This window comes from Corvus hawaiiensis, chromosome 10, assembly GCF_020740725.1.
Source record: "Corvus hawaiiensis isolate bCorHaw1 chromosome 10, bCorHaw1.pri.cur, whole genome shotgun sequence".
NCBI lineage: Eukaryota > Metazoa > Chordata > Aves > Passeriformes > Corvidae > Corvus > Corvus hawaiiensis.
This window is the reverse complement of record NC_063222.1, coordinates 20,378,025-20,393,347: the sequence shown is the minus strand read 5'-3', so window position 1 is coordinate 20,393,347 and position 15,323 is coordinate 20,378,025. Positions and strand designations below refer to the sequence as shown.

Genomic DNA, 15,323 nt, shown 5'->3' with positions numbered 1-15,323 from the left:
TAATGACTAAATACAGCCTTTATTATAGAAACACCAATAATAGAAAAATAAAGAGCATATCTTTCTTCTCATAGCAAGTTATTTTTAGCAGCTATACATTATAGCAAGCTGGAAGTGATCAGCCAAGCCACGTTCAGACACTCAAGATGCCAATCTAATCTCCCTTCCACTTTCAACTGAATTAACAGGTGTTTCTTAACTTGGGCTTGTCCATCAGAGAACAAAATGGACTGAAAGAAATTAAACCTTGCTTTATAAACTCCTCAGTGACTTGTCTAAGTGTGACATCATCGTGCTCTGGGGATGCACCCATTCTGTCTTGGGTGTATGAGAGATCACAAGGGATGGTCTGGCATGAGAGCTGCAACAGAGGACCAGGGAGCCCTCAGGATATGGAGATGTGAGGATGTGCCCACGTCCTAGTCCCTGGGATGGCCCCACTGCCTCCTGACCAGCACATGCTTGCACAGAAGTTAAGCTTTGCTTCCCTGGTGGATGCATCACACCATCAATGCACCACATCATCCTGATCAGCACCTTCTGGTTCAAGGTTGGATTGATCTGAGTCTGCAACTGGGGAAAGAAGTGAGCTGGGGCTGCTGAGTCACTCTGGGACCCAGCTGCAGCCTTGTCTCCTCCCACAGCAGACAAAACTGCCCTGCTACCCACAGTATAACCGCTATGGCCCACCTAGCGTGCAAGTAGTTTACCAAATATCCTCTTTTTGTATGGTGTTCTTTTAGGGACTTTTTGCTCAAGATGTTTCTTCAGACAAGAAGTTTAAAAGAGCAAGTCTAGCAACACCCAAGACCAATTACCCCTCTAGAGTCTTCCCAATGAGAGGAAGACCTCAAAACCACTCCATTAGATAAAAAAGTACCAGCTAAATATATTCCTAAATTCTGGCAGAAAATAAATACAGGCATTGGCTTTTAAAGCTGCACATGGCAGCTCAGGGAGCAGCTGGGCTGTCTGATTCTAATTCAGCGTTGAATTTGAAGACGCAATACTCCTTGCTATGCTGCTGTGCTGACACACATCCCTGCTGCAGGCTGGTTGGGTTTTGGGATCAGGGATGGAGGTGACAGGAGGCAGGCTGGGCCACAGCTGGGAAAATGGTGCACTTCCAGGCTGGGATCTCCTGATGCAGTAATGAGTTCTCCAATGGATACTTTACTACTATCAAGCACTAACTCCATTGGATGAATTTTGCTGCATGTTGGCAGCATTTCCTGGGAGCATCCAGTTGTTTCATTGGTTTGCACCACGTGCACTTCACCTGTGCCAGTTAGAGCAAGCCCAGAGTATCGTTCATGTACAGATGGCAGAATGCAGCTTCATAAAAATAGCAAACAAAAAATAGCAAGAAAAAGCATAAGAACAAATCAGGTAAATCTGAATCCAAACATTGTTCAATATCAACAGGTTGATTCCCTGTAGAAAGAAAAAAAACTATGGGGAAAAACATTAATTGTGCATCACTGGTGAAAATGCCAGGCGTCACAATATTAAACACAGAATTAGCAGTCATTAGTAACTCCTTTCTGTCCTCATGCTGATATCAAACTTTTTTAAAAGACTGAATATTAACATAAAGCAAATTTTCAGAACAGAACAAGCAAATGCTGTATCCGTGCCAGTAGAAGTAACACAGATCACGCAACTGAACAGTCCAAAGAACGTGTGAAATGGGACCTGCCTTTGACAAGGGGAAGATGTCTATTGATCCCTGGGCAGAATAGCTTAGGGTCAGACCATGTGCTGAGCTTTTTAGGCAGCTTTTGTTGTTAAAATGTCCACATGTAGCAGTCTGGGACAGTGACATCCCTACTGCAGGCACAGGCTCATTTTCAAATGGAAGCTCTTCATACATTTACCTTTCCTCCCAGACATCCCATTTTTTTAAAAAAAGTGAATGCTTTAATTGAGTATAAAAATCTGCTTTCTATACAACAGATTCATAGTATTAAGTAACCCTGAGAATTAGAGGGATCTTATTAGGCCCAAGATCTGAGTCCAGTGGCTGCTTGTCTGCTAAGGGGGGAAGGAGGAAGGGAAAATGAGCTTGATAAAGCTCACTAACCATTATGAACAGTGCTGGAGCCCTTTACAAAACAGTAATTGAAATACTTACATTTCAATTTGAGTATTCAACTGAATATAGTTCAAATCACTGTGTCTGTATTCAAGGTTTGAAAGTTTGGTGTCCCATTTCTTGTGCCGTTTCACCTTATAAACGTATTCAGCTGTTCCTGTGCTCACAGCTGGTTCGTTCTCATGTTTCTCCAAGTGTAAAAGTGCTTCAAAATTGTCTTTATCTTTCTTATTTATTGGTTCATTCAGACTCAAAGGGAACATTTCTAGAGAATGTTAATTACTTCCACTGCTACATATTATATTGATTATAGGACAGTATGGCCATATTTCCTACTTCACACAGACCAACATCTCTAATTAATTCATGGAATGGAAGGATTTCTTTTCTTTCTACATTTAAATAAGTAAACTTGCAATGGTTAAATACTAGTAAAATATCAAAAGTATTTTTAAAATACTTAAGGGAATATCTGACAAGACATAACCATCAGTTTTACAGAGTGAAAATCCACTGAGGTTCCATCACCATTGATAACTGCGCAGAATTTGGGCCACTATTCATGGAAATTAAATTAGCTCCCAGCATTTCCACTTTTGCTTAGATAAAGATTAAATTGTCAAGGCATTTTTGCATATGAATTCAGTCTTTCTTTTGTTTAATGAGTGCCCTTCCACAGTCCTTTTCCAGACCAAACTTTTATTAGTAAAATTTAAGCCATTACCCTAACTTCTTGGGGGAAATGTGCTCTTATTTAATATGATCTTCTCTTTTGCAAATTTGCAAATGTTTTTATACATAATTTCTTATCATCTTGATGTAATTTGCTTCAGTGAGCAGATTGTGTGGCATGTGCACGTGTATGTGTGTGTTTATGTGCACATTTGTGCCTATGTTCAGCTTTGTAAATCTTCTGTGACAAGTAGCTTTTCCTTGTTACAACGAAGAACGTGAGCTGGACTTAAATCTCAAAAGCAATTACTGTTCTCATGCCTTCATCATTGGTTTAGCAGGAAATAGACTACAGAGTGTATCAGTGTGCTTTAAAGCAACTCCACATTAATTCCATATGAAAACCCAGCTGCTCAGCTGTGAGCACACTGGAGAGCACTCACTTTTGAGCTGAGTTTGTCCAAGGCCTGTGCAAGCTTTTATTTCCCACAGAAGCCTTGACCATACAGAATCAGTGGATTTCCATTCCTCATGGACCTTGTGCAGGTCTGCCCCAATGGTGGTTACTTAATCCCAGGCATTTCCAGTGAGTGTGGCATCTTCCTGGATTAAGAGACCACCATGCTGCCCCAGTAGAGAGGCATTTCCTGGGCTCATTGTGGTCACTGTGACGGGTCCATGTCTGAACAGGATATGAGGGATTCCTGAGCTCTCACAAGACCATGATATATTAAGCTCCAGCATAAGAGTCACAATTACCACTGTGTCTTTGCAAAGGGCTTAGTAAGAAAACCCCAAGCACTTAGGAAGTGTGACTGTGTTGTAGGACTGGTGAGAACTTGCTTGTGAGTGGAGTCACACTGACACTTCACCTGAGATTTTGGCGTGCACCGTGTTCCTAAAAAAGCTTTCAGTGAGCTCTTACTTAGCAGGGCTGTCTGTAGCTGTGGGCCTCTGGTTTATTCACCTGAAGATCAGACTTCTATATTTTAATAAATCTAAACACTGTCATTAACAAACCTGATGGATTTTCTGGGGGATAGTGATCCTGCTTGCTTTAAGCTATTTTTAGGAATCTGGCTTAGGTGATCTGAATGACCTCCTTTGTTGATAACACAGAGAAATTGGGTCCTCATTTTTGTCATCTGGAATACATCTAAATTAGATGCTAAGAATAGCCTAAAGTAGAAAGTCCTTCCCACCTTAAAGAAACTCCTTCCAGAAACATTCATTAGCTGTAAACACATGGTGTCATCTCACTTAAAAATATGGCTTCAGGGCAGGGAGATTGCCAGGCAGAAACAAAAACTTCTGTGACTTCTCTGCTTGCTGCACACATTTGGAAGTACAAGCGCACCTCAGATGCGTTCGTATCCTCTACGTGGCTTTCTTCTGGAGATCAGGAAGGTGGCAAGCACAATGACAAACAATCCCAGGATACTCAGGCACACTGCAATGGGAGCTGCTTTGCTGTTTCTATCAAAAAAACATTCTTCTTCTGAAAAGAAAAGGAGATCAGAGAATGTTATAGCAGAACACCATACTCCTAGACTGTACATCTGTATTCCAGAAAAGTTGGCAAATACAAGCCAGAAGTTCTCAAACCCTTGCTTTCTTTTTTTTTCCCTTTCTTTTTCCTGAGCTATACCTACTACATTTTTAATCTGTGGTGAGCCTTATCTCAAGAAAACCGTCCTTGCCCCTTCTGCAGTAGCTCCATACTTCCCTAAAGTTGCTCTGCTCCCTCATGTCTACAGAATTGTTTCACCACACACACAGCAGGACGTTTCTTGCCAAAAGCAGATGGGGAACATCACAATACAAAGTGCCAGTCTGAAAATAAAGCACAAGACACATGGTTGAAAACTGCTCTGTGTGACATCTGATTGCTTCTTCCCAGTGAAAAGAATCAGGCCAGAGACAGAAGCCCATAGTCCAGCACATCATCAGTGCAGCAAGGATCCTTGTTAAGTCAGTGTTTCCTAAGAAAAATCAAATTCCAATTGTTCTCTCTGTTTAATTCAAAGTATTTGTGGATAATGGTGATTAACTCAGAACATCCAGAGATTAGGGAGGCAGAAGCCTTGGCCATAGTCCAGGGAGTTGCTTTAGTAGTACTATTGTAATTTTGTTGTACATATGATGATATCAGAAAAGGTTCTGACACAAATCAAATCTTTGGAGGATCATCCAAAGATATCACTCCAAACATACCTCTTAGCTACAGAGAGGGCAAATCCTGACTTCCTCAGCCAGTTCCTACCCAAATGAATATTCAAGTCATCCTCTGATTAAACAGAAACTCATTAGTTAAAAGCGAACGTCTAGACTGAGGTAAATTGGCGGCTTTCCTATGGAGAGACCACACCACGTGGGCCACTGACAGAAATGGAAAATTTTGCCAGTAACAATGGCAGGATCAGTCTCAAATTCAAAATACAAGTGTAGCCCTGGGAGTGAAGGCAGTGTCTGGGAATGACCACTAATGCGTTATCCCAGAATCGGATCAGACCTATATCTTCCATCAGATCTACAGGAATGGTCCTTCCTCGGACTCTGGGGAAAGACAGACCTTTGTCATGCTGCTGTGAGTAGCACCTGCAGAGCAAACTGTTCTCTAAGGGCAGCTTGGTCAGCTAAACCCCACAGTACATCCCAGCTCAGCAGTAAATCCAGTTTATAGCCAGGATATGAGGGAGATCCCACACCCTGTGCCCCTCTCACTCCCTGTGACTGTTCCGAGGCAGGTTTCAACAGCGCTCTGAGATTAAAGCCTCGAGTGTTATTCCATGACTATGCTGGCACAAGCTGTAGCTTCGCTTGAGCTTTTCCCCCACGGAAATCTTTTCACTGACAGTGGGCAGTGAGCCCAAGGAACATGTGGAGTGCATGACATCGTGGCACAGCTCCAGAGCCTCCACATGGCTCTTCCCAAAGTCTGATCCTCTTCTGCTCTAATCCAGACGGTGATGCAATGCCACAAAGCCAAAGGCATGAGCATTCAACTAGAGGTTGCCTTTTGAAAGCTCTGTCTGGTTAATGTAACCTGCTGTTAAATGAGCGGAAAAGTATTTGCATCTAAGTGTTGTGAAAGCCAGAGATGTTTGAATTGGCCATTTTGTTTTGATGAAACATTGGGAATGAAGGAATGAACTCTAGGAATTGTTTCTGATGCACTGAAGAACAGAAGGCCCTTTTACAGATTTCCAGACTCAAAGAGATCAAGCTATTGATAAACACTGCTGCACACAGTACAAAATTGTAAAGAACTTGAAACCAGTGACCATTACTGTTTTTTCTTCCCCATTTAAAGATAAGCAAATCAGGAGCAACAGAAGTGAAACTATCAGTCTCAAGACACCCGAAGGTAGAAGGCTGGTGATGTGTTTAGTCATTCCTTCACTGGGGATTTTCTCCTTCAGAATCTGCATATGCAGCCAACACACAACAGTTTCATGACTGTTTTGTAGCCACAGGGGAATTATTTCAGAGGTGGGTGCTGCTTTCTCAGCTTTCTGACTAAGAGCAAAACTAATTTAAATTTGTATATGGCATTGACTAGCAGAGATTAGTCTGACTTGGAGGGAGAGAGAGAGGGAGAGACAGAGAGCATCCTTCTCAGGTGAGGTGAGGCCATACCTAGTCCCATAACTAAGATCATTCATTGTACACATTTGAATGGGAATGAGGGGACCAGATGGGATCCCATGAGTTCTTCCAGCTCAGTGTTATCCCATGCAAAAATTCTTCATGAGACTGACAGCATAGATGAAGTTCTCAGTGTGGAGAAGAACCATGTCTTTAAAAAGCCCCAAATGTTTCCCATTATATTCCTTTTAGAATGAAAAAGGTAACCAAAATGGTGACCTAACCGAAGAAGAATTTGTCAAACAGAACCAAACTGAGTCAAAGGACAGATCTAAAGTAAAAAGAAGAATACAGGGGCAGTATTTTGTGAGCACACAGAAAGGCAAGTGGCAGAAGAGAATTCTCTCTTTTTTTATTACTTACAGTTTTATTACTGCATCTGAAGGGCTGGAGAGCTGGTCAGCCCTTCTGTGCACCTGAGTTCTTGTATGGAAAAGCCCTGAGAGGAAGCCACAGAAATGAGAAGATGGAGAACTTGAAAGAGACCACAGTGTTCCACTTAATCCCCCTCTCTGGTCTGTCTTTGTCTTTTATTGAGATATCTGGTTGCCTCTTTGTGGCACTTCTCCAAGAAAAGACAAACTGAAGAGATGAGCATCACGTTTAATTCTGAAGCTGGGAGTGGGCCAGTTGTGCTCCTCCTCAGAAGCACCGTTCATCATGTCTAGACAGAGCTGCTCTGAAAATATCATCCTGCATTCATAAATATCCCTTATTAGCTGGCAGTTTTGCTGCTGCAATCGTGGGACAATGTGAGTATCAGGAGCCTTTAAAAATAGCTAAAATCTGACTATATTGAGAACAGTGACCTGGAAATCAACTTTACACGCTGAGAGTTTGGGCAGTGCATTGGTGGTGAACACACCTCTGCTTGTTCCAGGAGAAAATGGATGAAGAAGAAAATTGTGGCTGTAGAGTTAAGCATTTTTAACAAGAAGGTGAAACAGAAGGTGCTGAATTCAGGGGGGAAAGATATTTTTCCATCCTCCATAGGTATTACCACTGTGTTGGAAATGACTCAGGAAAGACTGAGAAAACAGCAGTGGGCAGGTTACATTATTTGGGAACAGATACAAAGCTGTGGTTGTGCTGTAGGTTCAGTCCACGTGTATGGATATAATTTAGCAGATTACATCCATTGGGCTACCAGAGTGCTGACATGCAGGTCTGGGAAGGGTGGAAAAGTATCCTACTCACCTTTTCCAAACTGGTTACCGACAATGTCAAACGCCTGCAGCTGCATATGAACAAAGAGGATCTGGAAGTTCCTCTCCAAGGTGAAGGTTTGCCTGCTGGCACATTTAAAGGAATTCCCCAGCTTTGTTGTGAACAGCTTCTCATTTAGGGCTGCATAGTAAAGCATAGCTGGAAGCCAGAGAGAGACAGATGAGAATCCACACTAACTCCACTGGAACCACCATCTTTCTGAGGTAAAATGGTCCCAGTGGTTACTAAAGCGTGGACATTTTCTCCATAAACTATCACTTACTCTTCTTACATGTTTAAATGAGTGCATTAACTATCAATGGGTGACTCAGCTGAGCTTAGGTCTGAAAAAGCAGCTAAAATTTCAGATGCTTCCTCAAATCACATTTTAACAAAATTGAGTCTGCAAGAGGGGGTTAGAATTCTCACAGGAACAGACAAGGTTTGAAGTAATCTCTATTCCAAAAGAGTGGGGCAGGGAAAGCTTTTGAGATCAAAAAGACGATGTAATAATAGTGACATAACTGCAGCTGGGTCCCTTCCCTTCCACTTTTATACTATAAGATTTAGATGAATGACACATTGAAAGCTTGATAAAACACATACTTGTAAAATCCAGTGTTTTAAAGATATGAAAGCTTATCCCACACCCAGAACAGCTTGATCTGAAATTAGGGCAGGGTAAAATCACTGACCTTCAGAAGAAAACTGTATTCTGCTCTCAATTTTAGTGACAGAGTAACTTGGAGCTTGCTGCAAAAGAAGATACATCTTTATTCATAATACATACATGTATCTGCAGGGGAAAGAAACACAGCTCACCACAGCAAAATGGTCATAAAGATATTCCCAAATAAATACTTTATAAAGCATCACCTTTGAGACCCAAGTACCAACTCTCTTGGATGTATTTTTCTTTTCCAATTCTCACCTGCATCACCAATTCTGCTCAGTTCAGTGAAATGGGACCGTGCAGGTGTCATTTTACACAAACTGCTCAAGCTGGACACTCATGAGATACTTGTGATAACCAAAAGTAGGAAGACTGCTGGCACAGAAAGCACCTGGGACAACAGCACAGAACAAAATTTCCAGCCAGGTGTCCTGCCTGCATGCCTTGAAACCCTGGTGCAGCCTGGACACTGCCCTCCCCTGGCGTGTCACAGGGTGAGAGCCAGTCTTGGGAGCTTCCCCCTGGTAGCAGTATTGGAGTATAATGTGATGCCTCATGCAGCAGCAGCCCTGCTACCCAGTTTAATTCCTGCTGTGTGTACACAGGGACTGGTGAGTGCAGCTGGTGGATAAATGGCAGCAGACATGAATGTCTCCTGTGCACCCAGTTAAAAACTGGTAGGATGGAGAGGGAAAATTGAAGAAAGAAATATACCAGAGAAGAGGTTCTCAGCATTTTTCCAACTGAAAGACATAAATAGGTGAAATATGACCATTTTTGGGTGGCAGTGCTTTTTTCTGTTTGGCCACAGTTAAAAACTTTGCTAGGGGAAAACACCTGCTCCTACTTCACATCTTGTGGGTTGGTTACACAACTTCCTTTTTTCAAGCCCTTCAGAGAGGCCACTGGAGTGGTGAGCACTGACCCAGCCCCTCTCCTCTGCCACCCCAGCCCCGGGGCCTGAGCCAGCTCCTCTCCCACCAGGGACAGCCACAAGTGCCACTGCTGGAGCACTCCAGCTTCAAAGCACCGAGACAGGCTGCAGGGACCAAACACAAAAAGCCAGCAGCAAACTCATTTCTTATTAACTTGAATTTCAAAGCAGTCCAAGCTGAGCCCTGCTATGCCCTTATCTTTAAGTGGAGGGTGGATTGTCTAATGCTGTGCCAAAACCCACCTTTTTCAGGGCAAGACAGGTCAAGCACCTCCTAAAGGTTCACATCACTCTCCTTAGCACTGCTGCAACCTGGGGCTTTTATGGGTACTTGAATCCCCAGCCTTTCTCTAAGGATTCTTGTAACACCATAAATGTTCCTCTTGTTGCAGGAAACACACATTTCAAGCAAACACTCAGTCTGAACCGATCCTTCGTTTTAAAACAGCTCCTTCATTTTTTACGTCACTTTTCCTCTGTAGCTCTTAGAAAACTTCTTGCCATAAGCTAAAATAAAGATGATTACTAATTGAAATATTTTCTCTGTTCAAGAATTAATGACACATGCGGGGTATAATTTGCTGTTCTCTCTCGGACTTTCTATGAAAATGACTGATTAACCATTTGTACTTTTCTTAATCGTCTGTAATTTGAGCTTGGAACCAGGCTGCAAGACTGACAATTTAGCTTGATTAATTGAAGGACACAGAACAGCAGTGATGGCCAGATGCAGCTCTCAGCTGCTGTGAACCTCCAAGACATGGCCTTGATGCACATTACACTTCCCAGAGTGTGATGGGATCCAACCCGTGCTGTGTTGCTGTCCATTCCTCCCTGCCCATTAAAGACTTTATACACAGTGTTAATTCTGTCTTAGCTCTGCAGGCATCATCACCCAGCCTTTACAGCTTTCAGATAAATAGTGCTGCCTCCCAAAATTTTCAAATGCCTGAGGTAGCAAGAGAATGGCTGCACTCAGGGGTTTTCTCTGGTGCTTACACAAGCTGCAGCACTCTTGGTAGCTTGTGTTAAGCCACACCCAGAGATGATGTGGTCCCAGTGGGGAACATGGAATTAATAGATACAATGTGGAAAAAACCCTCATTTTCCCACTGTGTAAGCAAAACCTGTCATCTTGACCAAGTTTCTGTGTGTGTTTGTAGGTCTCCCTTTAAGGCCACTTATCTACAATTTTATTGTTGCAGTTCACTTGTTTAGAATTTTCCACTCAGAAATTAGATGAAATTAGGCTCCTTCAGCTGTGGATGTGTCATGGCTCCTGGGCACTCAAAACTGCACAGGCTGTCCTTTGAATTTGACAACCCCAGCTGGCTTTTATGGAAAGCAAATGCCTGAGAGCAACTTGACAGTGTGAGCTCCCAGCACACCTTGTTCTGGCACAGGGACTCCAGTCCCAAACCCTTTCCCTCTGTGCCACTCCAATGCAAACAGCAGCTCTGACCTTCCCTCCCATGAGACTTACCTATGTAAAAAAGAGATTCAGATCTTGCTTGGCTATTCCTAGATTTTGAGTTGCTTGATGGGCAACTTTAACACTGCTCTCTGTAGCTTTCTCTCAGAAGATGGCAGAGCACTGTGCTTATCCTTCACTTCCAAACTCAAAGTTCAAACAGACAAGACCTGATTTAACACTGAAGTCAGTTGTACTGTGAGCACGATGCTGCACCAGGCAGCCTCCAGAGGTATTTTCCAACCTGAATTAATCTGTGGTTCTACCCTTTGGGAAGAACAGAAGTAACCATGCCTTATATAGAGATGGTAAACAAGCACAGAGATACATAAAACACCTTTCCCCACAGCTCAAGCTGGATCAAAGGCAGCCTAAGTTCTTGCTCCCCAGTCCTAAACGCTTGTTCCCTTTAAATGCAACAATTACCTTTACAAAAGTGAAGTTTACAAATCCTCCACTAAAAGTTAAGTTCAGCTCAGACTGCACCATCCCACAGCTTCCAGATACCCGTGTCGCATTGGGGTTGACAGTCACATACTCCATCTGCTCCTGTAGAGAGAAGAGGCATTGCAGGGCTGCTGATGAAGAAGAGGGTGGAATTTAGTAACAAACATGCAGAGATTTAGTAACTTTAAAACATGCAGAGATTTGCCTGTTTTTTTTCCCCCAGACAGGCTCTATGTGGCTGAATGAACAGGCCAGTGGTGGTGGCAGCCAAACTGCTGCCTGCTAGGGTCGTTCCCCACTTGTGAACCAGCACTGGTGGTTGTCTGTCACATCACCGAGCTGTTCCAGTGCATTAAGATGGCAGAAAATATTGGTTTTCTGTTCATTCAGTGAACTGATATGATTCAGAGCAGGGTCAGATGAGTACGAATAAAGTAATTTATAAAGAAGGAGCACCTTATATAATTATAAACATCTCACTATGGTCTGGTAAGGTTGAGAATCCTGGTCCCTGCCTGGCTTCTGCCAGGATGAGGAATGAAAATTACTTCTACCAACATTAGACAATCATCCCGTGTTGGAAATATGCAGATACCAAACATGAATATTTGTATTTGTAACAGGGATGGCTCAAGCATAAGAACTCCAGAGCCTTAGGATGTAGCTGCATGTGTTGTATTAATGGAGGCTACAAAACTTTAAGCCTAAGGGACACAATTGCCATTTTGGGTTGTATGCCATCTTTTGCTGAATCATTCTCAGTGGATCACTTCTAGGAGAGGGGACTAACTCTTCAGAACCTGGCAGTTCCCGTGATCCTAAATTGTCCATTCGTCAGCATCAGGACAACCCACCTCTGAATCCAAGTCTGTGAACTGACAATTTCTTGCTTTCATTGCAGCTCACAATGTCAAGCTCTTCACTGAAGTCAGTACAGATTTTAACTGATCTCCCATTCTAGGAAGCACAAATAACCCTGCAGGCTGATCTCCTGCCCCACTATTGCTCCCACACAAATATCACTGAAATAAGAAAGCACCTTTACGTCCCCCTGGCATCATCATCACACAGGCCAAAGTACAGCAGCTGGGATGCTGTGGCACACGAGGGGCCTTAGACTGGCAGCAAACCACTTGTTTTGATCATAGAAGCTAATTCTGAAAATGGCTTGGAAAGAGGAAGAATGAACTCCAGCTAATGAAGAAAGTCACTACAAAGCTCAGCTTCCACCTCACCTGTTGTGTATTTCGAGCCATCAGCTGCAGACCCATGACAGCTTTGACGCAGGTCATGTTCCCATCGGAAAGGGTGTAGGTGCCTGTGGGGATGGGAGAGGGCTGCGGGCCGGGCCAGGGTCTCGCTGTCCTGGCAGGGGATGTGGGGGCTGTTTGTGTCCCTCCATGGGTGGTTGTCGTGCTGGTGGCAGCCGTGGCTGTTGTTTGTCTCCGAGAGCGCGTGCTGCACCTGCCCTTCTGCGTGGTGGTGGCTGCAGAGGCGGTGGTGGCAGCTGTCCCCTGGGTACTTGCTGTCTCGTGTTTCAGGGAGGTGTTGGTGGCCACTGCTGTCATTCCTGTGGTCACATGTGGTCTGCTCCCATGCCTGGTGGAGAACACAGAAGGGCTGGTTGTGTTCTTCACTGCAGCTGTAACCGAGAGCATTGCCGGGGCTGTGGTCTGGCTGGCTATGCTGGTGGTGTCTGCGGGTGTCGTGGATATGGTGCCTGCTCCTCCTTGGGCTGCTGTGTGCTGGCCTGGAGCTGCTGCAGTCTGGAGCTGCTCTGTTGTCTGCACAGTTGTTCTGTGGCTCATGGGTGTTGTTTGAAGATGGCCTGTGCTGTTAAAATGAGCTGTGGTGCTTTGATGGGGTGAAGAATGAAAAAGGGAAAGTGGCTGAGCAGAAGTAGCCATTTGGTGGAAGGATGTGGTTTCTGGAGACAGTTCGACCCCCAGGGCCGCTTCAGCAAAGCAGGAGGAAAATGCTGCAAAGAAACTAAAGTCAGCGGTCTAGAAACCTTTATATTTCACTTTTACATTGATAATCACAGCGTAACTGCGCTGGTTTTGTTATCAAATGGGTGACACAATTTCATCCTTCATTTGGCTCCACTCATGACAGGAGAGTGAAAGCAGACACCCTGTAGGACTATCCACAGCTTGGCACCACTCCCCCAGGTTTCACACCTCTGAGTATTCCCGTTCCAGTGGGAGCACATTGGCTCCCAGCTCTCCACACACTGAGGACCCAGACCTTGCACAAGTCCCAGGCAGCACAAGAATTCCCTGCAGGCAGTAGTTCAGCAGAATTTGCTGGAAGCAAATTGTCGAGGTCTAAGGAAGATGACATGGGTGTTCTTACCAACGAAGTGTAGGGAAAGGGGATGTGTTTGTGTGTGAAGGAAGTGAGGCAGTGCAATGGTTTTACAGTGATTCACAGTAGTCTGGGAAACCAGTCTGGGAACAGGAAAATTCCTGATATTTATTTATTGTTTTGTGGTAGCCATGTCAGCTTGAACCGTGAAGTTCTTCCTCCTGAAAGAACCCCAACAATGACCATCCCTCTTAGTGATGGGCTTTCAGAAATAAGAAAAAAAAAAAATCAGGAGGCAGCATCCAGGGGCCACATCAGAAAACAGTCACGGCACCAAAATTATGCTTCCACCTAATAACATTTACAGAAATATGTCCCTTGCAGAAGTGAAAAAAAAATCTGGCTCCTAAATGTAAATACAGAAGTGAACAAAAAGTGGGAAAGTACATCATAGAATAGGTGAATGTCACAACTCTTCTGCTCGAGTCTTTGTGAGTATGCAGCAAGACTCTAGAAAGACAAGGTCAAGATAAAAGAAATCATAAATCACTGACATATGTGAATTCCTTGATGTACATGAAGATTTAGGTGTAGTGAAATGCATTACTGCCTAAATTAGCAGGAGGACAGAGATAAATTCTCCAGTTTGGAGACAGAAGGGACACGGAAGTCCAAGACAGCTCATATTCCCAGCAGTACAGCTCCACAGAGAATGCCTCAACATGTCTTTCACTGTACACTGGTTCTTTCAAAGAAATTTCTCAGGAATCAGTGTCAAAGTTTGTGGCAGGCAGGCTGCTGAGATTGGGATTTTAGGAGAGATTAATGCCAAAGGCACATTTAGAGTGAAAACGGCTGAAATCTCACAAGTTCTTCCCTTTATTAATTTATTTCTTTATTGTCCCTTATCATGAACAGAGATCTTCAATAATAGCTGAATTCACAAAATCTCACCATTCTAAGATATATAAAAACTAAATAAGAATAGTAAAACCTACTGGGTTTTGAATCAAATTCAAAAGAAAAATCAAAAGACATATGAGCAGATATACAGATCTTAACCCTTACCACAATTTTCCCTTAAAAATGGCTATGTTGGAGAAGAGCAGAAGTGTAGATGTCAATAGTCCATACTCCTAAAATTGCCTGGGTGCACTCTGTGCTGTACAGAACACACTTGACTGCCATTTTAGCTGTTATCATCAAAGAAGTGCAACTCGAGACAGTAGAAAAGCCTCAAAAAATTTGTGATTTTTCTCAAAATGAACCTAAAAATGCACACTTAATATGACACTTTAGTTCATTTTCTCCCTTTCCCCTACACTTCAGCACAGCTGCTGCAGAGCTGTTTATCAGATAACTGATCTCCTTCTCTGGGGCCAGGGGAAAGCCAGAGCAGTTGCCATACACCAGTTATGGGTAGCTGATCCTAGTGTATCAGCATGATAAAAACAAGAAAGAAGAAGTTGCAATTTTCACTCTTTCTTCCCCTGTAAGACTGTGAAACAACATGTATTTAAGTTTACACGAGTCCTAAATTGTCTGTAGCTCTTAGTTTTCAGTTCACAAATTAGTTTTGATTACTGACCAGATAACACAGATGTGGAGAGAAATATTATTTAAGTGCCATTGGAATACCACCCACAGCTTTAAAATAAAACTCCTCAAAAGGTCATTTCAACCCAATTATTTTTCACTATTCAGCCTGACAGGGTCACCTGAGGGGTAAAGCCAGAAATATCTTTGGGGTGGCCCACGGCTTTTGCTCACTGGGTGACTACCAGACTGTTCCTCCAGGCTCTCCCAAGCATTTTGGAGCTTATGCCAGTGCATGGCCACACTGCTGAACCCATTGGCTTGGACGGTCTTT

At 43.4% G+C, this 15,323-nt stretch overlaps 1 protein-coding gene across 11 annotated transcripts in view; it reads right to left on the bottom strand.

Moving 5' to 3' along the window:
- Positions 1-15,323, bottom strand: part of LOC125330995 (guanine nucleotide exchange factor DBS-like) — a 178,360-nt gene continuing 163,037 nt past the window's right edge. For 9 of the 11 annotated variants that reach the window (XM_048314794.1, XM_048314795.1, XM_048314791.1 and 6 more), the window contains one exon: positions 12,958-13,124. Coding sequence is in view for 2 of the 11 variants with exons in the window: in XM_048314802.1 (XP_048170759.1) it covers positions 4,126-4,265; positions 7,613-7,780; positions 8,317-8,374; positions 11,126-11,248; positions 12,382-13,124 (1,232 nt within the window). In the remaining 9 variants the exon portion in view is untranslated. Of the gene's footprint in view, positions 4,266-7,612; positions 7,781-8,316; positions 8,375-11,125; positions 11,249-12,381; positions 13,125-15,323 lie in introns of those variants that run through there. The other 2 variants (XM_048314802.1, XM_048314801.1) reach the window with 2 other exon arrangements.